Here is a 25,885-nt window from a genome sequence, read left to right on the forward strand (position 1 = left end):
CATTTCAGTTTCTCGAAGAAGTTCCTTGATTCCCAATACCATCAGAATGGATGTACGTTCTTTTTTTCAACTTCCTGTATGATATTATAAACTCTATTTTATCTGTTAATAAGCTAACTTCGGCCTTTGCAACTTCGGCCTGCCTGCCGGCGGGCGCGGCGAAAATAAAACGACGTTTAGGATAAAATCGCAACACTAGAAGGGAAAATCACAGAATCCAAGCAAGGTCTAGCCGGAGCACTGTATGCAAGATCCATGGTCAAAGATCGGAATGCGGTTGCGCACGCTGAAATACAGATCACCGAGTATGAAAGAAGTCTGGCTTATTTCACTCAGGAACTGGCCAAGCTACAAGCCCGAAAAGCGTCGGCCGAAGAATCATTAGAACCTGCGTTAGCTGCATTGGAAATCGGGTCTACACGGGCCAACTCTGTAAAAAAACAGTACACCAACCTTGGTACGTTGTGTATTAATATGCCGTTCGTCTGAATATCCTTTATTAAACGTCGGTATTAACCGTCCTACTGTTTTTTCCTTTTGTTCAGAGCTATCAACAAGCGATACACCATATAACAAGCCCAAAGTGTCACTCAAACTACACGAAATCGATTACAAAGCGGATCTCGAACGCAAGTTACTTTCTGGAATCAAAAACTTGGTGGAAGCTATCGGCCCCAGTAAAGGTGGTCGACGACGGCAAAGTGAAGTGAATGCACAGATGGAGCAAAGCTTACAAAAGCTGGATCTATTGAATCGGGCGCTTCGAAAGTACAAAGGCCTATATCTCGATGACACTCAAGACGATGGTTTGTAGACTAGTGATGATATAAACAGTATCTAAAAAGACTCCTTTTTCCAACATCATCTTGCGTATTTCTCTAATCGAAACCAAAAAGGATTTGAGAGTACATTATCGACGGAACTACCATCTGGCATACGACAACCCGTGACAGGCACACTTCATCTCCAGATCATGCAAGCAAGGAATCTAGAACATGTACCAACACGATCAATGCGTGCGCCTGTAACCGTCGCCACTGCCAAAATGGATGGAAATATTGTTTACCGCTCACACCCCACGCGAACAGACAAGTGGTTCGAGAATTGCGAGATCCACGTCAACAAAGGATCCGAGCTTGAAATTGAAATTTACGACGAGAGCTCTGATAAGCGACGACTTATTGGCATTATCTGGCTGAAAATAGCAGACATTGCCGAAGCCTTACGTAAACAAAAAGTCAGAGATGGACAGGACGATATAGGATGGGTTTCTGCAAGGATCGCTCAGGAACAAGGGAATATCCTATCTGCAGACTCGAATGTCTCGGCTCAAACTGGATATTCAACACCATCGCCCCCACCTCCACCGCCTAATAGTGCGTCAACCAGTAGGACGAATGGTGATATTCATCATCGATCCTCTCTACGCAAAGGTGGAGATGAAGCAGGGATAATGGAATGGTTTGATGTGGAGCCATATGGTGAACTTGCTTTACGGCTAAATTTTGGTAATTCCAGACATTACACTACTATTGGGCATATTATTAGTTTTCGTGTACGATAGGTTCTTATGTTGTCTTCATCCTTGTAGTGCGAGAAACTCTTAGTAAAAAACCCAAGATAACTCGTAACAAACTGACCCGTGTGGGTGCTGTTCGTCAGAGGCCAGACGGAGAACGACACGAAGTCAACGGCCATTATTTCGTGGAACAACGCTTTTATAATGTCATGAAATGCGCACTTTGTGGCGACTTTTTGGTGAAAAGCGGGTTTCGTTGTGATGGTAAGAACCATCTTTACTTTCTTTTTTTAAATTCGCTCTATACTTACTTGAAGCACTAGACACTTTTTAAAGTAATCTAATCATATTTACAAACTAGATTGTGCATACACTTGCCATAGAAAATGCTATGGAAGAGTTGTTACTAAATGTATAACGAGATCACAAACAGATAGTGTTAGTATCAGTGTATGCTTGTAGCAACAATAACACGGTTATCATCCATTAACAGCTCCGTCATAACCAATGCTGCCCTTTAGGACAAAGAAGAAGACCGCCTCAATCATCGTATACCCCATCGTTTTGTTCAAATCACGAATATCGGGGCCAATTGGTGTTGTCACTGTGGACATGTGTTGTCGCTTGGCTCCCGCAAGGCACGAAAATGCTCTGGTAATTATTACTGCGTATAGCATCTAGTCAACCTCTCAATTCAGTCTTTTGAAAAAGTATACTGACCTCAAGAACATCATTGATAAAAAAAACAGAATGTGGCATTACAAGCCATACAACCTGTGCTCGGTTAGTACCCGACTTTTGCGGGTTGTCAATGGAAATTGCAAACCAAATGTTGGCTGAGATCAGAGCCGCGCAAGACCGACCAACCCCACCGCCGCATCGACAGTCAATGCCGGTACTGGCAGCCACAACAAGCGGCAGTACGCAAACGCCCGCACTGATTTCTCGAACAAATACTATAGGGGATGTGGAATCCATTGATTCGCTCTCAGTGCAGGCTTCCGATGCTGCATCCGTTCGCCGATATTCCTTAACAAGTGTCGGTGACAGCAACAGTAACGAGGATCCGTACTCCAACGTATATACAAGTGGTAATACCGATGCCATGATACCCAGGCTGCGTATACCACCCAGAGGAAACCGTGTTACTTGTGAAGAGCAAGAACAGGACGATAATAGTACTGTTGTTGCATCTCGTGAAGATCCATATCTACGTATCTACCAGCAGCTCGATATCCAACTTCAGGGTCATTATAGCGAAACACCTGTCAGCCACCATAATCTGAACACTCCGGTATGAACAGGAATAGATCGACCGCACATAACGATTAGTGATACGATATACAATGCCGCTTACAAATTGTGTAATAGATTGATGACCTAAACGACCAACGTCGTCAAGAAGTATCCCTTCAAGATTTCTCTTTCCAAACAGTGATCGGCAGAGGAACATTCGGCAAGGTACAATATAACTTTTCTAACCTTCATACTACCTAACTAACAATTTTTCGTGTAAAAATAAAAAAAGGTGATTCTAGCAAGAAATAACCATGATAGAAAGCCATATGCTATCAAAATACTTAAGAAGAGGTCAATGCTCGATGATGATAGCATTGAGAGGTGAGAAAAGTTCCTATGCATCGGCTGCTTCAACAATCTGTTAGCGAGCTACCGTGACTGACGACACATGACTTGTTATAGTACCCGTCTGGAAAAGCGCGTGTTTCAAGCTGTCAATCGCAACTCACACCCATTCTTGACTAAACTCCACTCAAGCTTCCAAACCGATAGCCACCTTTTCTTTGTCATGGAATACATAAGCGGCGGTGATTTGATGAGCCATATTCAACGCGAGACATTTTCCGAAAGACGGGCAAAGTAAGCATTGCTCTTTTTAATCCAACAGCGATACCTCTTGTTGTTTTCTATAGATTTTACTAACCAGACTCGCTTTTGTTTTTTAATTGTGCTTAAAAACGATTCCACTCATTCTAGGTTTTATGCAAGTGAAGTTCTACTTGGACTTGAACATTTCCATAACCTTGGTATTATTTACCGTGATCTAAAGCTCGAAAACATTATGCTGGGTCCCGATGGTCATATCAAGATCGGTGACTATGGTATGTGCAAAGACGACATGTGGTATGGTTCCAAGACGAATACCATGTGTGGAACGCCCGGATTTATGGCACCAGAGATTTTGTTGCATCAAGGTTATGGTCGTGCTGTCGACTGGTGGGCATTCGGCGTACTTATCTATCAGATGGTGTTTGCTAGGGTATGCTTTTACACACCATATTGTGTGCACCACAACCACTCTTGAAAACCTCCTACTTTTTCTCTCTATCTATTTATAAAATCTAACCTCTAAATTACATTAGCCGCCTTTTCCTGCAGAACACGACGATGAAATATATGATGCGACTTTGAACGACGAAATTTTATATCCCATGAAGGCCTCAACGGTGTCTATTTCCATTTGTGAGCAACTACTGAACCGGGATCCGACGAGGCGGCTCGGATCTGGAGAGGGAGATGCAGCTGAAGTAAAAGCACATCCCTTCTTCAATGGTATCGACTGGAAAGCCTTATTAGCCAAGCGTGTATGTCCTCCTTTCTTGCCGACAATTGTTGGAGCTTTGGATACCTCCAACTTTGACGAAGAATTTACTCAGGAGACACCAGACATAACACCAACAAACTCAATACTATCTCCTGCAGAGCAGCAAGAGTTTAAAGGGTTTGACTACACTGCAGAATGGGCTGCTAATAGTACCGATGTGATTAGCAGCATCAGAGTCTAAATACATACTACCATTATTACATTACATATTTTCTAACATGACAAATAACTACTACTGTATACTACTATGTTGACGACGATAACGTACATTACCAATGGCCTTCAGCTTCTCTTTTTTGCCCTATACTGTAAACATATATGTACCTAGTATAGTATCCTTTTTTCGTCAAACCCGACGACGTATTATAAGAATCTGCTATGCACATGTCTTAGAATACTGTTAAGGTATGCCATCGAAATGTCATGCTCCTAATATGCTTTACAAATTGTAAATAAACAAACAACAAGGGTCTTATAGTAGAACCCTTTCTAAGTATGAAATTCAAAAGAAGAGGATAGATAGGTGAAACTAACACTCTGCAGAAGCGTTCGAATGAATTATTACAAGATGCTGAGAGCTTATCACTGCTACTAGAAATTTGCTTATGACTGCACAGTATATAGTTCTAGTGCATGGTAACGGTGGACTGCTCATTAAATGGGTAATTTGAGCTGTAGCAGTCCGCACCCGACACACTTTCTTTTTCAAATGTGCGTACATAATGTCATGCACAGGAAGTTGTCATGCATTGTGCTCGAAATCATGTCAAGCTAATATATGATAAACAAAAAAACAGACTAATGCATGCTTGAAACTGGTCTATAGGACAAAAAAACGTTATAACTCATCGGAACAGAGTGTCGTAAGATGTATCAAAAAACTTTCTTTTCTTATCACAAGTAGGTTGTTGTTTATACATATAATAGTAGTGGTAAGCACTAGACATATAATACTGGGCTATACAAAGGTGGGTGGGGGGAAGTGTATATAATAAAAACGAGGACTGCTACAAAGTGAGTTATTTTCACCTTCCAACTTGTTGCTGTTGAGGCGTGGTGGTCGGAAGAACAACGGCGGACCGTGTTGCCAAGGAGGATATATTGCCAACTTCGCCAGGACGCGACGTGGTACTATTAGCATTTTTTCTTAGTTTCATTAAGCTGGCGTAAGTGCGGACGAACTCCTTGGATGATGTCAAATCGGCGTTATAGAGTGCCTTCATCATACTAGTGTCTTGCATTAATAAGGTAAATTCTTGTGGCACCTAAGAAGATCAACATGGTACAGTGTCAGAATCTCTTGGCCTCCTTTTTCGAGTGAAGCCAGCAGCAATAGAGAGGAGTGCCTTTCGGCCCTTACCATGGTAAAATCGGGCTGGTATTTGATCAACATTTGAACAACTTCGATCTCATCTCTGGTATTATGCTGAGGTTGCTGCTGCTGTTGCTGCTGCTGGACAGGAGAAGCGTATAGGACACTCGGACTGAATATTCGGGCAATGTTGTGGATATCCATTTTGTTATGTTCGTGCAACGATGCCACATGGTTCAAAAACAAGAACAGAAGCTGCATGACATCCCGATTTGGTTTAGGAAGCATACAACAAGCAAAATACAAGACCGTCTTTGCCTCTGCTTCTGTGGGCATTTCTATGTAGATGGAGATCGAGAAGGCGTCGATTAGCTGCTTTTGCCATTTTCGATACGATGTTAGATCAAAGACATTCTTACGCAAGGAAGTGAGGAATAGCTTGTGCAGTTTGAATGTCAAAAGTGGCTCCGGGAGATCACGGACAAAGCGCTTCAATAATGCGGCAAGTTGGATTGCAGAAGAGTCGTGATACAGTAGCTGCGTGTAATCGTGTCCCTTGTCGACCATGTCGCAGGTTTCCTTTAGCTCTCGAATGTTGCCGTTCTTTCGAAAGATGCCTTCGATGGTGAGATCTAGAAAGTCACCCGTAAAAGTGTCACGTCAGTAGCGCACAAAGATAACGAAGAGATAGAGATGGAGCGTGTGTGTGTGTGTGTGTATATATGTGTTGTTTGTTCTGGGTGCGTGAGAACACCACTATTGGGATACTATCGTTACCTTGATGTAAAAGAGCCAAAATAATGTTCTGCACAACTGAAGGTACCATGGCATTCTCCGAAAAGCATGCGGCCATGGTCGGGTGATGGGTCATTACATAGCTGATGGCTGCAGCACGTGTCCGATGGTCGTAGTGATGCGGGTGTGGTACTTTCTCTCGCGACAAAACAGCCATCAGTGGTGCGCCAAACACTTTGCCATTGCTGGTGTCTATTGACGACGAGGGCGACGGCTGTCTGGAGCTGCTGTTGCGAAAGTGCATCTTGACCTTGCCCCAAAGCGACTCCTTTTTGCACTCTAGTAGTGAAAGCAACTCCTCGAATTCAAAGTAGAGGCTGACATGGCGTTCGATATATAGCGCTGCGAGACTCCTTATAATCGAGTCCTGGATCGTCGTCAGTTCTGCAAGCCAGTACGGGCCACCAGGCTCAGTCGCAGGCGCAGTTGGTAGTGGTGTTGTCGGTGAATTGCTATATTCCTTGTCGTTGTTGTTAGCAGCATTATTGCCATTGCCAAAGATGGTTTGTAACCGTGGCGACTGCTGTTGCTGTGGCCGACCTGTGCTCAGCGCTCGTCTTAGTGTTGTGCCTAGCTTCTTGCCTGACAGTGATGAGACTGTAGAGAACATCTTGTTATTATCAAGGGTTGTGGCAGCGGTGGTGGTGGTGGTGGTCGTGTGGTGGTCGTCGCGGTGGTGGTATGAAGACGGTGAGAGTTGTTGTTGGTTGGAGATGGTTGCGACGCGTCGTGGCAAGGAACTGGCAATATCAAAGTCGGCCTGCGCAGATTTGGAGCGCTTTACAGCATTGTTGTTGCGCACAAATAACGGACCCAGGGCAGCAGTGGCAGCAGCAGCAGCAGCAGTGGCGACTGGTTCTTGATGTTGGAATCGAGCAACAGCTGGGGAAGAGTCGAGAGTCATTCGTCGAGCAGGAGAAGGAGAAGAAGATGGAGGCTGTTTGCCGATCATGGGTGGATGCTGATACTCTTTATTTACATGCTGCTCCTGTTGCTGTTGCTGCTGCTGCTTCTGTTGGAGCTGGTGGTGGTGCTGGTGTAGCTGCAGCTTCTGACTGCTACTGTTGTTGTTGTTGGCGGGCAAGCCTTTTTTGCCTAAGTGCTTTTGTGATCAGCAGCAGAATGGAATGAGGGAGAGGGTTTGTGCCCTGTTTTTGTGTGACATTACTTACCGATGGGACGCTGGTGGACTCGTGCCACTGCGACGCGCAAGAGGTGCATACATTGTTCGAGCTGGGTTACGCGGGAAAGCGGTGCTTGCTGCATCGTGTAGTTCCGTCGCTTTCGTGGATCGATGGTGCAGCGGTCGCAGAGCAAAATCAAGTTCGATTCTGCATGCTGTTGCTTTGTGTCCGCCGTTATTATTGACGACTGTTGTTGTTGTTGTTGTTGACGCTGATGCTGGTGCTGATGGACTCCTATCCGTGCGTTAAATGGCGGGTCTATGGATTGCTTGCAACTACTGCAGATCAGACACTGTGTGTGCCATCGAGCATGTTGAAACTGCCAGCACGCGTCCTCAATGACCATTTGACATTGGTGACACTGATCTTGCTGGGCAATGATACGGTTCGGTTCATCGCCGTTCATGCTGCTGTTATTTTTTATGTTGCCAGTCGCAGCAATAGGAAAGGGTGCATCTTTGAGATAATACCGCCCCGAAATGCTCGTCCTGCTTTTCTTGAGTGTCACGAATTCCTCAAGAAACGTGAGTATAGCATCTTTGACGCCATATTCGTGCTCCTAGTACAGAGAGAGAGAGAGAGAGAGAGAAAGGACAGTCTGGTTTTAATGTGAGGTGGACTCTCAAATCTTATCAATATGATATCATATGCACATGGTGAGAAACCAGAAAACACAGATCCAGCGTCATACCATTTTAAGCGTCTCAATGATTCCGACACGCAGACACTCCTTTAGGTTAGACGCGAGTAGAGTGACAAAGCGCACAACGTCTTTAGTAAAGTCCTCTCGCTGGTGGTAGCCGTTGTTGCTGGGGCGATGGCCGCTCTTGGCATCGACCAAATCAAAGAGCTGAAGCACCTGCGCACCGATGATCCGAGACCATTTGTCACACTCGTAGACTGATGCGTTTTTGTTTTTTTGATTAGCATTTTATCTATTTGCGTATAAAGCAATATTTGTTGTTGTAATTGCTTGTACCTTGCTCCTGGTGCTTCTGATGGGGATGATGGAGTTGGCTGTGATGAGAAGGAGGCAGAGGAGGAGGGGGCTTGTGCTCTTCATACAAGGCATGGATCTTCTGATGGGCCGAAAACAAGACCCGAAGGTGCCAAGCGAGCTGATTGGCCATTTGGATGCTCTCACGATAGGCACCTGCTGTGATGTCGACTGCCATGTCCGAGATAGATGCAGCAAGAGCGTCCTCGAAGCCTTTGAGCTCGCTGTAGACGAACCTGCGCTTGTGCTCGATGGTGGCCTGTGATTTCATCAACTCGTCTGGGCTCATCATCAGGAAGATGCCTGCATAACACATCAAGATTTCGGTTACACACCGTGAGGCGCAGAATTGTTTCTACTTCCACACAAAAAACCCCCCTAACTCACTCACCATGGTGATCTTTTCTTTCATCAGCTAGTTTGACGTTCCAATACTATCAATCACTATCAGTCGTCTGTCTACATGTTATTAGTAATACCTCGTGCATCCGCACGCAGCGGAAGAACGAGTCGTATAAAGAGCTCAACGCACCTTTTGTATCATGAAGCATTCGTGGTGCCACCATCGCTCTGGATTGTCTCGGTCATGCACGGGTTGGCATAGCACGGCTTGTCCGCAGCCTACACAGGCCGTGCCGCGTAGCAGCGAGAAATGGTATCGACAGTACGACCGTGCTCCATACACGAACTTTTCTTTGCTGTCGTCGACATAGTAGTCGCTGCTGCTAGTGCTGTTGCGACTGCTGCGCATGATTCTACTGCTTCGTTTCAGCTGGTGCTGTTGCTGTGCCTGTATCGCCAAGAAACAGCCGGGACAGCGTATGCACTGCTGGTGGTACTTGTGTCCGTCGATCATCTCAAGTGGCGCATCCTCTTGTAGTGGCTCGCCGCACTGGCGACAGATATTGTTGAGCCGGGTATAGTAGTGTCGCTCGCATACGATCGACCGTGGAATAGTGTCATGATCCAGCGCGTAGTATTTGTCTGTCACCGGCATTTGACAGTCCTAGAGACGATTGAAGGAGTCGAGTCAGTTTATTGTCGTCATCATCGCCATCCTAGCATAATATCCCTTTTGCCCTTCCCCAACTCTTTTTCTCCTTGTATTCATTGTTACTTTTTTATGTCGTGCTTTGATCGGGTTGATTTCCCCTTGCTCATCTCTCTCTCTCTCTCTCTCTCTCTCTCTCTCTCTCTCTCTCTCACATTCACACTCTCTCGTATACATATATGTATATATAAGTATTTTATACACCCTCCTCGCTGTCCACCGCCCCTTTTATCAATGCGTGCATGCGCGAGCGAGTAGGTTTGTAAAAGAGAAAGAAGCAGGGACCACCCTATCAAAGTGTAAAAAAAAGAAAAAGAACTTGCCTCGCACACAAAACATTGATAATGGTATATTCGACCGAGTGCCTGAATAGGTGAGCGATCGCTTCGTACACAAGGCTGGTTACAGTTGAAGCAGCAATGCTGCGGTGCAGTGTCAGTGACAGCACCCGTACTTGCAGTGCGACGGGAATGTGAACGGGGCTGATTGAGGAACGTGTGTTGATACATTGTGGTCACTTCGCGATCAAGTGCGTGTTTGTCGTCACTTTTTGGCATATTGCCCTGTCTTATGCCGACTCAAACCGACTCAAAGCGAGCGAGTGTGTTAAAAAATTCAAGAGAAAATAAGGTTTATTATTAATATTGCGTGCTGCTGCTGCTGCTGCTGTTGTTGTTGTCGTTGTTGTTGTTGTCGTCGTCGTCGTCGTCGTAGCAGCTGTTGTCGTTGTGACAGGATAGTGGAGGTACGAGAGAGTGTGTGTGTTTGTGAGAGAGAGAGCGAGAGAGAGAGAGAGAGAGAGGAAAAGAGAAAAAAGGAAAAGGAAAAGAGAGAGAGAGAGAGAGAGAGAGAGAGAAAAGGGGAGTGAGGTATATGGCACAGGTAAACTTTTGGCTTGTTTGTGTATGGCTGGTGCTACTAGTGGAAAGGGCTCCTCTTTTCATTCCTTCAGCTCCCCATTTTCTGTGTTCCCAAAAGAATACAAGGTCATGGTATTTTTAGCCTCTGCTTGCTGTGTTCCTCCAGCGATCACCATAAGCAGCTGCTTGCGCATGCCATTGGTGGGTCTACACGCAAAGAATGTCATGTGAGATACTAGAGAGCAATAACAACAATAACCACCGTTTGATTCACTCACTAGGTTGTCAGTCTTCCTCGCTCGCTGCAGTAATCCAATGCACTCTTCGCTTAGCCTCAAGTGCTTCCGACGTAGCAATGCCCGCTTTCGCCGTCCGCCCGACGCTTCTTCCAGCTCTTGCATCTGACACATGGCTCGGATGTAAGGGACATATTCGGTCATTATCACGCTGCGGACTGGATTGTTGGCCAGTCGCCAGTTTAGTACCCGCCTCGTTGCCTCCATGCAATCCTTATAGGCACTTGTTCTATATTTGACATATTCGTCTCATAATACTTCAGCCTGTGCTCGTCCGCATGATCGCCCAATTTCTTTTTTTATACTTCCACTACTGCTTTTATCTGCAAGAATCACTTACCGACTGTAGCACAGCCCTCCCCAGATGCCACCGCTTTCTTGGATCTCCCCTTGCCACCTGCGATCCTGCACCCGCTTGCTGTTCAGCCTCTGGATCCTGTTGTCAACCTCCCACAACTCTGGCACAATCTCGTCGTCAGTCACCTTGATTGTGCCCTGATCCCCACAGATCTGATCTTTTGTTTCAGCTTGTTCCAACAACACCTTTGTTAATCAGGTTCAAGTGGTTAGATTAACCAATTACTACTCTCTGCCCCTACCTAGAGGCAAATGTAAACACGACCCACCTGACATTGGCCTGTCTGTCGTGTAATCCATGCGTCCGAGTACGCAGCTGTCTCTAATCCTTGGCAAATACTGACAAGGTCGGACGAGTGGAAAAATTGCTTGACGTTGCTGCCACTGCTGCTATTACTGGCTTTGACTGAGTTTTTCTTTCTGTTGTGCAACTGGCAAAGCTCCAGCAAATCTGCTTCATTCCGCTGAGCTTCTGTCGTCAGACGCAGTACAAGATCATAGCTATCGGTTCCCATGTACTGACTGAACATCCGAGGACACGTACGAAACCGCTTTCGGCCCATGTCGTCTTTGGTGAGTTCACCACCATCCCCAACATTGCGCGCCATCGTGTTATTCGGTTGCTTGCACCATACTTCCAAAGTGTGAATGAGTTGCCGCAGGTCACTGCCCATGCTGGCTATGAGATAAAGCAGATCGGATGGATCGACTGCATATCCCTCCTTGAAACAAAGTAGCTGCAAGTATGGCAAGAGACTGTGCGTCGTCTGAGGATGGATTTCAATCGCCTTTTCGAGTTTCAATGTTTCCGTTGGCACCATATCCGTATCTACTCACAGCGCACAGAACGGCACAGTTTGGTTCAATTGATCTACTAGGTACAGACAGAAAGAGCGTAGCGCTTACCATTACAAGTCATAATGATCGGTCGCTTGCTCTTTTGAGCTAGTTCCTGAACTGCTGCCCAAAAGCCCTTGTCGTCTTCATAGAGTAAATCCACTTCTTCCAGAAGGACCAGACTTTGCTTGGTTGGTGCCACTGCATACTTGACAACCTGTTGTGGCTTGTCTGCCTCCTCTTCTGCCTCTACATTGTAATCCATCTCCTCCGAATCGCTCGTCGGCTCTCGGTTGTCGGGTTCTTCGTCTTCTTCCATTCTATCCGAAGAGGTTTTGCTGGACATTCGTGTAAAATGACTTATGATTGAGTTGTTGCTGCTTCTCTGCTTCTTTTTGTTGTCTGTACATGCACCCATGTTGGTTCGACGCTTCTTGTTTCCCCCTTGGCTTGATTGCTGTTGCTTTTGTTCTTCGTCTTGTTGCTTCTGTTTTCGTTTTGTGGAGGCAGATGTTTTTTGAAACATGCTTGTAATATCTACCTGGGACTTGTCGACGGCTGGTGCAGCAGCAGCAGTAGTAGTAGCAGCAGTATCAATAAAGTTTACTTGATGACTATTAATCATTTCGCCCACAGCTGCCATCAGATCCTTTCCTGCACGACGCATTCCAGCATTGATTTCAAACACCTCATAACCAACTTGCTGAGCAGCAGTATAGACACTGGCAGTTTTACCGACACCATGCGGGCCGAAAATAAGCATCATGTTCGATTTAACCTTGCCATTGACCTGCTCCTTGCGCAACCGCTTGCGTTGTTTCTTGGTCTTTGTGCTACCACCCATGGTAAAGTCAGAATCATCGCTATCGCCTTGGACTTGACCCGATGGTTCTGAAGGATAGACCCACTCGTCCTCTTCTTCAGAAAATGAATCCTGCAACGACAGGTCTTCAAGTGCCAAATCAGGCGAGCCTTCTTGTCTGCGTCGCTTCGATTTTCGTCGAGATACACTGTTGGTGTTTCCGCAAAAGCCTTGTTGTTCTTCCAATGCTGCAGTTGTTGGCGAATAGACTTTGAGCTGCTGAAGCCATTTGAGTAGATAATTGTGCGCACGATGATCACCAAGCAGATCAGTCACGGTTGAAGGTCGATACTTTTCGGTCCATGGCAAATGGTCCCTGTCTTCATTAGAGCCAAGATAATCATCATCATCATCACCTTCGACGTTGTTGTCATCAAACAGAGACTCGTATAAGACTTGGCATGGTGGTATCTCCTTCCAAAGACTTTCCGGGTAGATGCTGTCCATGATATCTCCAATCTCGGCATGCGACAACAGTCGAACGCCATCATCCTTTGCAAGTTTCGCCTTTTTACTGGATTGTCTAGCTTTGGATGTCTTTGTATTTCCGCCACGAACAGCATATTGTTTACGTTCTTCGTCCTCGGTTTTTTGCTTCTGTTGTTGTTGTTGCTGCAGATGGTCCTTTTGACGAGATACTGCCATAGATTCAAAGAATGCCCGCCCACTGCTCGTGACAATATCTTTAACGTACATAGTGGATCGTCTGGTGTTGAGCAATGATGCATTGAAGCCGGTGTTGCTCTGGTCTAGAATGATGCCGGCGTCCATCGATTCTGTCTCCATTGTTTGTTGCCGGACATGTCCTCCTTCAAACATCCATTTATCAGGCCATATGGCGGGTCCTTTAGGTGGATATGCAGGCTGTCTTTGAGTAGGTTGCTGCTGTTGCTCGGGTTCGTTCGCATCAGGTCCGTAAAAATCCAAGCGAGCTTGCTCCAGTGGCGAGAGATGGCTGGTGTCAGTCTCCTTCTGTCGTTCTTCTGCGGCGCGTTGTTCTCTTAAGGCTTCTTGATATCTGGCATAGCGCTTGGCTGCTGTTGTTGAACTTTCAGCAGGGTATGTCTGTTGTTGGTTAGCAGTGTTCAAAGCAGGTCTTCTAACTGGAGTTTGTTGTTGTTGTTGTCGGCTGTCTTGCTCCTGCGGTTGTCGCTTCTTTTCTTGGTTCCTTTGGAATGGTTTTTTAATTTCCTTCTGCTCCTCAGGATCGCGCTGGTAGCTTGACGGATTCCTCTTGGTAGAATCATTGTTGTTGAGCTGTTTGGAAGACGGTTTATCCGGAGCGCGTTTGTAGGTTGTTCTGGCTTGCGTTTTGGTGAAAAAAGGATGCAAGGTCTTTGACTGATTTTCACTGGCGTCGGTCGTCATGACTAGTTTTTATTCTGCCTGTAGTGTAATCTACAGGTAACGAAAACGAGGTTGCTCGAATCAAGCACAAAAAACGAACGCGGGTAAAGTGTAAAAAAAAGGCGTCGCGCACGCGTCTCATTTTTCTTCTTACCCTCTCCGATTATACGCGCGGAGACACGAGGTGCCTTACTTAGCACTAAGCGCCATTATTACTAGGTCATCCCAAACGATTAACCGTGCACGATTGTGAGAGGTTTAAGACGGTGGTTATATATGTGGACAGAATGTTATGAATAAAAAATCTTGATACAATGTACAGAGTGCTCTTTTCGAAACACATCTGCAGATTCCATGTTTTAAGCACTAAAGCTCTTTTAACGTTGTAACATTTACAGAAAAAAGAAAAACAAAACGACGAATGAAAAAGTGTATTATGCTTGTTTAAACGCTCTTGGCAACCTCTGCAGAGAAAACAAAGAAAAGACATCGTATGAGTGATCCGCGTAATATAATCTATTACCACTCCCGGCCCACTCTATCACTGTAACTTACTCTGGATATCAACAACGGCTTGGTCCAAGATTTGTTGTTGAACCTTGGGGTCCTTCAAGTCTTGCTGAATCTTCTCAATCAGATAGGCAGCCAGCTGCTTCTGCTCACGTTCACGGAGGTTGGTTTCGTGACGGACCCACGAGTCAAGGGTACCCTTAACTTCATGGGCAACAGCAACCTGCTGCTTCAGGGCGAAAGCCTCGGCTTCCACACGGGCGGTCTCACGCGAAAGTTCAAAGAGAGACTTGGTGACATCGACGAGATCCTTCATTTGACCAGCCTCGTTGATGCGTTCCTGAACGGCAGACTTGTGGTCTTCACGGGCCTTGTTCAAGATGTTCTTGATGCGCTGTATACATTTGAAATAAAACAAAAGAGAACAAATGAGTCTTTGAGTACGTGGTTTCCCTCCCTCTGGTATGTGATCATCCAAAAAAAAGAAAAGACACGTTACGTTAATGTGGTCGTTGGCCATGTTGTTGTAGGGTTCACGCAAGTACTTGATCAAAATAGCCAAAAGACCACCACTGGCGACCAAAACAAGGGTTTCTTCGTTGAAAACGTAGATTTCCTTCGAGATGAGGAAGGTAGCCAAACCGGTGCTCAAGGTAACGAAACCGGTCTTGGAGACGAAAGAGTTGCCGGGCAAAGAATCAACGATGCTGGCAGCCTTCTGCTTGGGCTCAACTACATGCATACAATTTAAAATTAGCTCAAGAATTCACGTTTCAAAGCACTTTTTTTCGTCTTCTATACAAATTCTGCGCGTTATATTTCGTTCTAACTCACCTTCCTTACCAGTGCTGTAAGCACGGACGCTATAATTTACCAAATTGCATTAGTCGCAACCGCTCGTTTAATTTTGACGTTCGAGATAAGCACAGCTCAAATTGCCTTTTCGAACCGATTGAGAAAAAAGGAGGATGGGGGAAAACTTACGCAGCGGCACCAGCAGCTTGGCGTGAAATGGTCAATGCGGGACGAGCGACGGCAGCAGCTAAAAAGAATATATCAATTCAATGGTGGCATTAGCGTGGCTTCTATCGTAAATTCCATCGAGATTATTTGTTGTTGAATGTTTTACCCGCAGCACCCTTGGTCAACAATCTGAAAGCCATTGGCTACAGAAATGAGAAGAGATATTGAATTCAGAGTTAATTTATGATCGCATTGGTCCGCTTTTCCCGTTGGTTGTTTGTTGTGGGGTTGTTGTCTGCTACTATGAACTTACAAGTTGCAGAGGGGTAGATACGGCAAAAACTTAACTGTTTTTTGCCTTTTTTTTAAATCCTCCCCCTCTGCAAAAAAATTTGGCCGGGGTTGCTATTACACGTCACATCCGTCCTGCTCGTATCACCTCTTTCTCCGTCTTTCTGCTTTCTGACAGCCCGCATTAACCGATGCTTCATGCCTTTATTACAAAGGATCAACCCGTTATCAGCTTGCAGCTGGATGTGATGCTTAAAGTTAAAGACTATGCTATATACAGCAGATGCTGCTGCAACGGGCTATAATAATGCAGCTCGACTATATTACACTTGCTTTTGTCATACTGCATGGATACGCTGTCAAGAAGTACTTTGAGCCAGTGCTATTTAATTAGGCAATCATAGCCCACATGGAAGCCTACATTACACTTGACATGTTTGGTGACAAAGTATTTTATTACTTTAAATAGTTATGGATACCTTTATTGCGAATTTCTACCTCATCCTAACCAAGCACTCACTTCTCGCATACTGTAGTGCAAAAGACAGTGACTAAATTATGATCATCCAGATAGTATTAATGCTGGAGTACCTAATGCCACTGTTCGGGTCATTGGCGCAAGTACGTATTATACTCTATGTTGAAGCATGCTTCTTCTCTTTGTTACCTTACTATTACAGTGGTGGATTGTGATTACTCATGGTTCCTTCTTGTATGTGCTTAAAAACAGTTCATGGATATGCTACTGTTCCTGTTGATACACCGGCGTATAAACAAACCATGGCCATGATTACCAATCAACTGAGTGAAGCTTTTGAGAAAAAGTGAAGTACTACTGTATTATGCGAATGTTTCTCTGAGCAATGTAATCGTCGGTGATACTGTGTAACATATTATAATAAAATTTCCCATGCAGCAGCAGCATAACCTTTTATGCATTTTTACTGTTGAATCGTTTGTTGTCCCATACATTTATACAGTGGTTCCCCTAATATTTCATTCTTCAAATTCATGGAAACCAGGGATTGTGAAAGTTAACGAAAGCTAGGTCAAACTGCCATGTACAGATTCTTTATCCAAACAGATCTTGATGTTACATGGATTAACCAACACTCAAGAAAATTGTCACTCTAACGGTCATGTACTTTATGTAGCCTATTGTCCGATACATATACCTGGCCGTATCGACATATTCTACACTACTTGATTCTGATGTTGAATCACATAATTCACATTGTACATTGCCTGCTGTCAAATACATTTACCGGGCCGAATTAACCTTTTCTTCATATACATAATAGATAAAGATACACCAAATGAAGAGACGATGGACGACCCTAACAAGGCTAGCGCAAAACTGTGAAAGAATTTCCACACCATTTCGGGAAGCCTTTCTGAGCATGCTCAAACGGTCGTAGGTTCGACCTCTCACTGCTGTCTGGTAAAAACGTCTTGCCTATGAAAAACAATCATCTCGCAGAATCCCCGGTGACAAATTGGATAGCCAACGCTTATGATAGATTTACCCATAGAAGCACACCGATGTGCCCTAGTTTTTCAACAGGTTTCAGATTGTGTGTTTAACGTAATTGTCAGTTTTGACATTGTACATATACTAATAAAAAAAGGCTTGTATTGTGGTAAAGTTATTCTTGGTAGTTAAAGGTTACAGAGTGAGAGAATCCCTTACATACAAACTCATTGTTTCTCACACAATCTTGCAGTTGACATGCACTTGGAAGAGCTTTATCCGAAGGCTGGGTCATACACGGGCACTTGAATTAGTGTTACGGGCATGCGTCATAAAGTGAGCCGGAAGCGACGACAAAACAAGACAAGCCAAAGACAGAGGAGAGATGAATCTAGGTCAAGGCAAGAAGAATATCGGAAGGTCAAGGAGACCAGATGATGAGAAAGGAACAAGGAACAAGTCGAGTGATTACATTTATATTTATGAAGGTTGATAAGTTGGGTGATGATTGACGATAAAGATGTTGAGGGATTGAGTAGAGGTCAACGAATAGTCATGACAGGAAGGGCCTCTATTGGGGTTAAAGCGATGCAAGCGAAATTTGAAAAGTGACCCACAAGTCGCTTCAATAGCGGACGTTGCCCATAAATTGTGCCATTCGCTGCGAAAAAAAAATTCTCAACGAATTGGATGCGGTGAATAAAGCCAGCAGTGGTATTCCAACTGTGTCGGGGGCCTTCGAGCTATCGCCGGGTTGACATCGTGCTTCTACTTTTCGAAGTAGGAGTGGGGAGCTGAAAGTTCTTTTAAGAATGATCAGTTTCTTTTCCCATTCGTTCCCCACTTTTTACACAAAAAAAAGAAAATGACAATAATATAGCATCTGGAGCAAGTCCAGCTTTTACTCGCTAAATTTTCCCCAATTATTTTTTTTTTCGGGCGAGTCCAACTTTTGCAAGCGGACCAGCTTTTGCTAGCGGACTCACATATAATCTTAGCGAGTCCTATCAGAGTCTGTCAACTTTAACAAAGCAATTGTCAGCAGTGCTAGCAACATCTACGTTTTGTGTGATTATTCTTAAGGCAAAGGGTTGTGTGCCATCAAAGAAGAATCGGCTTGGGCTCACATGTATTAAATTAAGCATAATGGTTTAAGTGTGGTTGAAAATCGACTTCCCCATATGCCCCTAAGCACCAGTGAAAGATGCTCTCGCGACAATGTGCCGAATAAGGAAGCATGTCGATCCTGTTACACACAGTGCTTGTGATCCAAGAAAGAACGATGAGCACATTAAAAGAGCAGGAGGATTTTCGTACGGGTTGTTTTTCTGATAAAAAATGACTGATGCCGCTGCCTTGTGGTGATGTAAAAGAACCTATCTTTGATCAATGGATTCATCACCGCAGCCCTGCGTAAGATTTACCTAAACAGACTGCTGCGGCGTTCGTGCGACTTCGTTTTCATGGCAACCCGTTGCTGATAGCGTACTCTTTTTAACCCTTCCGGTCCACCACGCGGTTTTATGTGTTATCTATTTATATCAGCTCGGTTTGCATGAAGCAATGATCCTTTCTTTCTTTCTTTCTTTTTTCACACACGCCCTTTTTCCTTCTCTGTGTCGTCACACACACACACACAACACGAATAAGACAAGACCCATGTCTAGCATCGAACCTTTTGAAATCCCGTCCATTCCACCTCAGCGTCTTGCTTCGCTCAAAGAAAAGCTACAGAACGTTGAGTATCCAAACGAGCTCGAAAAGAATGTCGGCTGGAAGTATGGTGCACCTCGACGAGCTGTTGAGCCTCTCGTTCAAGCCTGGCTCAACGACTACAACTGGGAAAAGGCGCGTGCCGAAATGAACAAGTGGCATCACTACCGCGCGGAAATCCAAAGTTTACGGGTGCACTTTATCCATGAACGTTCGAGCAACCCTGATGCTGTTCCTCTCCTCATGCTGAACGGCTGGCCGTCAAGCTTTTACGAATATCACAAGGTGATTGATTCTCTTCGAGACGGTGCTAATGGCGGTCAGGTAAGTAGAGAGAAAAACAAACACTCTTAAAAACGAAAAGCTGCGATGATACGAATGAAAGACGCGCATACGCAGGCCTTCCATGTGGTGATTGCAAGCCATGCTGGATTTGGCTTTTCAGAAGCACCCAAACTTCCCGGCCACGGTGGCTCAAAGAGCGGTGGAATCTTTCACGAGCTCATGACATCAGTACTCGGTTACGATGAATACAGTAAATGTGACCGTTTCGTTGGATGCAATACCAAGAGCATGTGCTGATAAATGTATACCTATATCTGTTCAAGTGGTTCACGGATCCGACTTTGGCACCATGGTCGGCAAATGGCTCGCTGTCAAGCATCCTCAGCAGTGCAAGGGATTCCACACGGCCACGTCCGGATGTATGCCACCCATCCCAACGCCCGGTTTTCTATGGTCCCACCCACTCAAGGTGGCAAACTTTATGGCTAGCATCGCTCTCGGTATGGACACAGTCTATGGTCGTGGTTCTTCCAAAATCAAGGGCCGATCGTTTGTCGACGTTGAAAATGATCCTGAACTTGGTTACTGTGCCATCCAGAGTACACGACCGTACACTTTAGCATATGGTTTGACTGACAGTCCAATGGGCCTTTTGGGTAAATGCATCATAACCCCATCTATCATCAATAATTGATCATTTTCCCCACTAACTGCCACAATAAATACTTAGCTTGGCTACTCGAAAAGTACCACAATTGGTCATATCCTGAAAACAAGGATGACAGTGTCGTGTTGCCAGACACCATCACCACTGACGAGTTCCTCACTCAGGTCACTCTCTTCTGGCTGACAAATTCGATTTCCTCGTCGATCCGTTTCTACTATGAAACCTTCAATGATGCAGGAGTGAAGGCGGTGTTCCCGCTTTACGTCAACATCCCGAGTGCAGTGTCCTGCTTCCCTGCTGATCTAAGCAAGGTATTACTTGATAAAAGATGGTGCGATTGTCATGAAACAAACAAGCTGACAGCACGGTGACTGAATCTTACTATGTAGGTCCCTCGCGAATGGCTTGAAGCAAACTTCAATTTGCAGCAATACAACGAACTCGACATGGTATGTACATATATGCTTTTGCTTCACTATGGTATTCTCTTGCTCACTCTCTGCTATCTTTAGGGAGGTCATTTTCCGGCCTTGGAGTGTGGAGCGGTGCTGGTGGATGAGGTGCAACGATTTGGCAAATTTTTGAAGACGATGGAATACTTAAAGTAGCGATAGCAGCAGCAGTTTTGGCTGTCATGGTTCCCCTTCTCCTTAGCAGCAGTAGCAGTATTAACCTTTCTTTTTCTTACCTGGCTATCTTTATAAAGTTGTTCATTTTTTTTCGCGGTCTCTACTCACGTATTATTACTGCCTTATACACTGGGACTCCCACTATTGAGATACGTTCCTGAGAGCTCTTGAATAGACTGATACTGACTGATCTTCTCGGGTGTAATGGTTAGACGTGTATCAACGTCAAATGAAGGCTGACCATCGTTTTAGGCAACTTGTTTCTTTTCTGGTAAACAGGTTCAGCCCTGTCCCACCTGACAGCGGAATGACCGTCAATTCTGTCAGAGGAAACTTTCGTCCGTCTGTTTTCGCGCATACATGTACTACACACGCAAGCTTCTTTTTTTAATGTAATCTCAATGGTACTCGCCGTAACGAGATGATGGAGCAGGAATTTACTGGAGCAAATGTATGACCTATGTAATATACATCAAACATCAGCTTTACACCTAACAGGGTTCTCGAGACAGAGTTGTGTATAAGCGTACTCAGATGGTACATGGATGATACTCTCTTCGCCCTCTTTCTCTTAACCTTCTTACCCTTCTTCGTACAGTAAACAATAAACAACACGATTTGTTTGCTGTACGTAAAGTCATTGTTTACGTTTGACCAGTATTATTAATTGACTTCATTACGTTAACAAAGATATATTAAAAGCTGGTCATTAGCCATTCTTCGTTCTTTCTATACTTGTTATGCCAATACTTTGCAACATGTCCATCCCAACGGTATATATAGAGCTAACACATCCAATAAGATTGATCTCACAACGGGCTTTCATTGCTATCATATCGTCATTTCTTTTTCGCATTAAGTTTTGTAAGGGATATATCCAGAATCTGTATAATACAATCAGGATAGTAGTAATAATCGAAAATGAATATGCTTTCATTTATTGAGTCTTTTGCAAAACATGATAAACGTGAAAAAAAGAAGAATTGGAAAAACGCTGTACAAAAAAACGGGCGAGAAAAACAAATGGGCTATAGCAAAGGAATGTGTACGTAGTAGGGATGAAGCTTTCATTGCACTGGCACAACACCTGTGGAGGGTGTGCGTGAAGGAGTGCTACATACATTGACGCCACTCTTGTATGCTTGATTGATTTGTTGACGGATAAGTTGGAGCAGTAAACGATGACGCTGAGCTTCAGAAATCTTCTTGTTGTTCTTGTCTGTTGCTTTGTTCAGGTCAGGATACAGTGATGCTTCTTCGTCCTCTTCCTTTGTTGCTGACGGTCGTTGTTGATCTTTTTGCTTTTTCTTCTTTAAGCTCATATCGGACATGTCTCGGGCAAGGATATCCAGAACATCTTGATTCTTTGGTGACATTGTCTTCTTTTGCTCTTCTGACTTGACCTTAATCTCTTTATCTTCTTCTTCATCTTTGTAGTTGTCATGGGTCGTCGGCACCACCGGTGATGATTTGGACCGTGAAGAAGACGACGTCATGTTTCCTTTGTCGTTAAAGACGTTGACCATCGTGGTAAGTTTCTTCTTGTCGTCAGTAGATACACCACGGGCAGACTTGGTAGGTGTAAATGACTGTTCTGCCGTGGCCTTGTCTACCAGACCCGCGCTAGGTGTCTTGTGGGTTTGGTGATTCTTGGAAGAGGACGGATTATGACTGGTGAAATTCACGGCGGTTCGAAGGTCGTGGTCAAAGTAGCTGGATGTGATGTCGGGTACATTCATGATATGATCGCGTTGGCTTACAAGCATATCGTTTGGATCATAACCATTTGCTCCTGTGGGCTGCATGCCCATCATCACATCTTGATGATTTGCAGCCATCAAATCGCTGTACAAGCCTCCATCCATGTTGGACATTGGATGAGAACGGACATACATTTCTTGTTCTTGTGATGATGACGACGGGTATAGTCCTCCACCGTTGTTAACATTGGCAACTGTTGTCGCTGCTGCCGCGCCAGGATGGTCGTAGGAGGATAGCATATGTTGTGTGTTGTCATAGCATGAAAGACCGTACATGTCTGTTGAGGTTGATGTTGCTGAGGTTGGTGTTGCTGTATTTACATTTGCAGCAGGATCCATCATCATGGCATCTTCGGCGGGCGGTATTTTTTGTGAAAGGCGTTCGAGCCAAGCATTGATGTCAGCCAATTCTTGATCGCTGGTCACATTCATGCTCAAGTCAGCTGGACTCACCGCACCAGCATCAAGCATGTTTTGCAGTACATTCAGCTGATCTGCAACACCTTAAATAGGCAAAATGGGGAGAGAAAGAGACAAACAATGCATTGATAAACAAGTACGTTGAAGGAGAAAAAAAAGGTCAATTAACGATAATGCTTGACTAGTATCAATACTGGTAATTTACCTTGGTTGTATTCTGGCGCATCCATGGCGGGGAAAATCATGTTCGAAATGAGCTGGTCGGGCGAATGTTGTTGATGATGATGATTATGACTATGATGATGTGGCTGTTGTTGCGGATCAAAAGGAGGTACGGCATAGAGGTTTTGCGAGGGTACGGTGGGTGGTTTGCGGTTATAATCAACGCTAAAGTGGTCGGATGCGGATGTGGCGGGAGAGATGCTATTGCTGTGGTGGTGAATCCAGCTCAAGCTGTCGTCCTCAGAGTAGATGCTTTGTGGCGGGGAGACAGGGACGCCAGGGATGTTGCGCTCCTTGACAAGTGGGAGCAGGCCCATGTCGGGTTGTCTCGGTGGAGTAAGGGGTTGCATGATTTTTGATGAAGGGCGGCTATTGTTTGTTCGCTCGTCGTTGTGTATTTTCTCATGTTTCTTTAAGTCTTGCGGTCGTTTGAATGACTTTTCGCAAAACTATACATAAAACCAGTGTGAGTCAACAAGGCATATTTCTTATTTGCGGCCATCGTTATATTTTTCTTGTACGAAAAAAAAAAGGACTTACACCGCAGTGGTGCGGTTTCAGAGGAACGTGCACCCGCAAGTGACTAGTGATATGGTCTCGTTTGACTACGCTGACGTCGCATTGTTCCCAATGACAGGTGAGGCATAGATTGCCAGTAGATTTGCGGCCGACATGGTCGTTTGTGAGATGACTGTAAAGTATTTCAGCATCTGTGTAAGTCTTGGCGCAATCGCCCCAACGGCAAATAAAGATAGAGGAATCCGCAGCTGTAAAGTCAGAGGCAATGTCCATAAGAGAATGGGTCGTGGAGAAGGTAGAGAGAGGAGAGAGAAAGACGAAAAAGAAAGGAGCTGGGGTAGTTTAAGGGCTGGGGTTGTTTTTTTCTGTAGTGCCAAGAAAGCAACTGAGCAAGTACGTATGTGTTCTTCTACCAGGAAGGTGCTGTTGGAGTGGGGGATAGACAGATTTTATATAAAAGAAGAGATACAGAAAAAATAGGGTCAAGCGGTCTTGGCATTTACTTCGCATGCAGACGCAGTGGCGGTCCTTTATTCTTTGATTTTTGTGTGGTTGTGTAACACTTGTAGTGGCTGGTGATGAACTGTGAAACCATCAGTCCTTGGCTCTTTTTCCCTTCTTCCCAATCGTGTTTTGGGACCGTCATCCCACACAGTATTCCTCAGTGTAATACATGCACCCACATACACAGCATAAAGCAGAGCACAGTGCTGTGTGCTCTACCAACGCACAGAGCTCAAAGGGTGCCATGGAATGTCACAGGGGTATAGCGAGATCGGGCATGCCCGGGGACTTGTTGTGCCTGCCGGAATATCGGCAGTGGTCTCCCAGCATGCTTCATTTTTAATATGAGCAATGCGCTTACTACGCAATTGACTAAAAAAAGGTTCATGATCATACACAGCGACTGAGGGGTAACATTATATATAGTGCTGGTAGCACGAAACATCATTGGCGTTATATATAAATATATCCCTATGGACATTTCTTATTGCAATATTACTTAGTACGATGGCTGCTGCTGTTATTAGGGAATTCTCAAGGTTCCTTGATGAAGATCGTCTGGTATAAGCTATTGACATGTCGACCACGCTGTACACGTGAGGGAAAGTGTGTAGAAAGGCCTCGCTGAGTCAACAATAACAAGGAATTGTACACCTTTGGTCACTGTTCACTCCATAAAGAAAAAAGCCAAGAGTTTCCATACATACCCCATTCTCATCATCACAGCCAACAAAGATCGCTCACACACTAGATATATATTTATAGATCATTAGACTTTGTCGCCATCAGAATCATGCTGTTTGTTGTCGTCTTAACCACGCGCTGCTGCTGCTGCTGCCATACTATGTATGATCTCCTTGTTAAACAAACCGCCACAACAGCATCAGTGGCAGAGTATGTGTAACCACTAGCTTTATAGAAGAATGGCGTGAGACTCTTTTTCACTTTTGCAACGTATAGTACGTGCTGAGGTGTATACAAACCGCCACCACGCTCCGTAGTGCCAAGAAAAAAGAACGCACATTTCCCTGTGTATAACTAGCTAGCTGTATTTGTCCCCCGGGTCCTGCACCGAGCCGTTGGTTTTGCGTTCTATCGAGACTCTTTATAGTCATAAGCGTACTAATGATCGACACTTCTTTTTTATTCTTCCCGGTTATGCACTATTTCCAATTGCGAGTTTTGAGTCGGTGTGTCAGTAGAACGGAGCAAACTGTCAACACAGTATTTGCCAAAATGCATAATGTACAATTAGCATCATGGTAACACCTCATTCGTAATTAATTAAAAAGATGTAGTTCGAGTTCTGTGGCAACCACTTGAATGACCCCTCTCAAAGTGACACAGCCTACTCGGTTTCGTTATTCATCAAGAAAAATTACGTCAGAGAAGTTTTCAATCACAGAGTAAAACTTTTTCATGTTCCCACAGCGACGCGTCGCAACTGTACCTTTGTTGTTTTGTCAATTGCTCACCTACAACAATGGCCTCTGCATCTGATAGCCTTGGATACCTTGTCCGTGTCTTTCCCACCTACCCGACCGAAGTAGTTACAGAGACTTTTGACAACCAGCAACAACTTGACGAGTGGGTTAAAGAAAACCCCAAGCAGCCTGCCAACTTCATCACCAACAACAAGTACATCTCTGTACCCAAGGCTTCAGATGCACGCCGAAACAATACCGGCCGTCCTCGGACAGTTGAACGTAGTATCACTTTTTTTTGTGATCACTCAAGAGAAACATCGGCTCCAGCTATCCCTGCTCTGCCCATAGACTCAACTGAACCTGCTCCCATCAAAAAACGTCGACTTGCAAAACCATCTATTAAAGTAAATTGTCGTGCTCGATACCGTATTCAATACTTATTCTCAGGCAAAATCAAACTTGTA

General features: G+C 44.8%; 6 protein-coding genes across 6 annotated transcripts; 2 read left to right on the forward strand and 4 right to left on the reverse strand.

Annotated features, from left to right (window-relative positions):
- Window positions 1-255: 255 nt before the first annotated feature.
- BDB00DRAFT_895219 (kinase-like domain-containing protein) lies at window positions 256-4,427 on the forward strand (the record flags this gene model as incomplete). The annotated part of the gene is given in 14 exon segments (XM_053128507.1): window positions 256-457; window positions 546-806; window positions 897-1,226; window positions 1,239-1,376; window positions 1,440-1,508; window positions 1,592-1,783; window positions 1,881-1,957; window positions 2,041-2,173; window positions 2,269-2,813; window positions 2,891-2,980; window positions 3,048-3,139; window positions 3,221-3,397; window positions 3,515-3,797; window positions 3,901-4,427. The coding sequence occupies 14 exon segments, from the start codon at window positions 256-258 to the stop codon at window positions 4,321-4,323; spliced, it is 3,012 nt and encodes a 1,003-aa protein (XP_052973159.1). The 3' UTR covers window positions 4,324-4,427.
- A 543-nt stretch (window positions 4,428-4,970) lies between these two features.
- On the reverse strand, window positions 4,971-10,262 carry BDB00DRAFT_857660 (uncharacterized protein). The gene is made up of 9 exons (XM_053125836.1): window positions 9,805-10,262; window positions 8,963-9,436; window positions 8,822-8,864; window positions 8,413-8,733; window positions 8,125-8,333; window positions 7,422-7,992; window positions 6,232-7,344; window positions 5,874-6,086; window positions 4,971-5,792 (listed from the first exon to the last, which is right to left on the reverse strand). Exons 1-9 carry the CDS (start codon window positions 10,036-10,038, stop codon window positions 5,383-5,385), a joined length of 3,588 nt encoding a protein of 1,195 aa, XP_052973160.1. The 5' UTR covers window positions 10,039-10,262; the 3' UTR covers window positions 4,971-5,382.
- Window positions 10,263-10,308: 46 nt separating this feature from the next.
- BDB00DRAFT_857676 (uncharacterized protein) lies at window positions 10,309-14,162 on the reverse strand. Its single transcript, XM_053125837.1, has 5 exons — window positions 11,901-14,162; window positions 11,264-11,823; window positions 10,978-11,180; window positions 10,620-10,866; window positions 10,309-10,548 (listed from the first exon to the last, which is right to left on the reverse strand). Exons 1-5 carry the CDS (start codon window positions 14,059-14,061, stop codon window positions 10,480-10,482), a joined length of 3,240 nt encoding a protein of 1,079 aa, XP_052973161.1. The 5' UTR covers window positions 14,062-14,162; the 3' UTR covers window positions 10,309-10,479.
- A 119-nt stretch (window positions 14,163-14,281) lies between these two features.
- On the reverse strand, window positions 14,282-15,857 carry BDB00DRAFT_857678 (uncharacterized protein). Its single transcript, XM_053125838.1, has 7 exons — window positions 15,827-15,857; window positions 15,680-15,716; window positions 15,535-15,592; window positions 15,385-15,413; window positions 15,050-15,282; window positions 14,596-14,944; window positions 14,282-14,504 (listed from the first exon to the last, which is right to left on the reverse strand). Exons 2-7 carry the CDS (start codon window positions 15,711-15,713, stop codon window positions 14,485-14,487), a joined length of 723 nt encoding a protein of 240 aa, XP_052973162.1. The 5' UTR covers window positions 15,714-15,716; window positions 15,827-15,857; the 3' UTR covers window positions 14,282-14,484.
- Window positions 15,858-17,660: 1,803 nt separating this feature from the next.
- BDB00DRAFT_885356 (Alpha/Beta hydrolase protein) lies at window positions 17,661-20,548 on the forward strand (the record flags this gene model as incomplete). The annotated part of the gene is made up of 7 exons (XM_053128404.1): window positions 17,661-17,695; window positions 18,943-19,312; window positions 19,388-19,523; window positions 19,597-19,929; window positions 20,004-20,251; window positions 20,330-20,389; window positions 20,453-20,548. The coding sequence occupies 7 exons, from the start codon at window positions 17,661-17,663 to the stop codon at window positions 20,546-20,548; spliced, it is 1,278 nt and encodes a 425-aa protein (XP_052973163.1).
- Window positions 20,549-21,481: 933 nt separating this feature from the next.
- Window positions 21,482-23,980, reverse strand: BDB00DRAFT_857697 (uncharacterized protein). Its single transcript, XM_053125839.1, has 3 exons — window positions 23,512-23,980; window positions 22,955-23,420; window positions 21,482-22,832 (listed from the first exon to the last, which is right to left on the reverse strand). Exons 1-3 carry the CDS (start codon window positions 23,761-23,763, stop codon window positions 21,637-21,639), a joined length of 1,914 nt encoding a protein of 637 aa, XP_052973164.1. The 5' UTR covers window positions 23,764-23,980; the 3' UTR covers window positions 21,482-21,636.
- Between the last annotated feature and the right edge of the window lie 1,905 nt (window positions 23,981-25,885).

The sequence above is a fragment of the Zychaea mexicana genome (assembly GCF_025766255.1).
Source record: "Zychaea mexicana strain RSA 1403 chromosome Unknown BDB00scaffold_162, whole genome shotgun sequence".
Lineage (NCBI taxonomy): Eukaryota > Fungi > Mucoromycota > Mucoromycetes > Mucorales > Lichtheimiaceae > Zychaea > Zychaea mexicana.

Bases quoted from the DNA above. Each gene is read 5' to 3' on its own strand.
- BDB00DRAFT_857660 (XM_053125836.1), bottom strand. From the start codon at position 10,038: ATGCCAAAAAGTGACGACAAACACGCACTTGATCGCGAAGTGACCACA. The intron at 9,437-9,804 runs GCAAGTTCTTTT...AATCGTCTCTAG, and splicing joins ATCAATGTTTTGTGTGCGAG to GACTGTCAAATGCCGGTGAC. The intron at 6,087-6,231 runs GTAACGATAGTA...GTGACTTTCTAG, and splicing joins TTTGGCTCTTTTACATCAAG to ATCTCACCATCGAAGGCATC.
- BDB00DRAFT_857676 (XM_053125837.1), bottom strand. From the start codon at position 14,061: ATGACGACCGACGCCAGTGAAAATCAGTCAAAGACCTTGCATCCTTTT. The intron at 11,824-11,900 runs GTAAGCGCTACG...CGCTGTGAGTAG, and splicing joins GATCATTATGACTTGTAATG to ATACGGATATGGTGCCAACG. The intron at 11,181-11,263 runs GTGGGTCGTGTT...TGATTAACAAAG, and splicing joins GACAGACAGGCCAATGTCAG to GTGTTGTTGGAACAAGCTGA.
- BDB00DRAFT_857678 (XM_053125838.1), bottom strand. From the start codon at position 15,713: ATGGCTTTCAGATTGTTGACCAAGGGTGCTGCGG. The intron at 14,945-15,049 runs GTAACGTGTCTT...AAATGTATACAG, and splicing joins TGGCCAACGACCACATTAAC to CGCATCAAGAACATCTTGAA. The intron at 14,505-14,595 runs GTAAGTTACAGT...TTTTCTCTGCAG, and splicing joins AGCCGTTGTTGATATCCAGA to AGGTTGCCAAGAGCGTTTAA.
- BDB00DRAFT_857697 (XM_053125839.1), bottom strand. From the start codon at position 23,763: ATGGACATTGCCTCTGACTTTACAGCTGCGGATTCCTCTATCTTTATT. The intron at 23,421-23,511 runs GTAAGTCCTTTT...TTTTATGTATAG, and splicing joins TGAAACCGCACCACTGCGGT to TTTTGCGAAAAGTCATTCAA. The intron at 22,833-22,954 runs GTAAATTACCAG...TGCCTATTTAAG, and splicing joins TGCGCCAGAATACAACCAAG to GTGTTGCAGATCAGCTGAAT.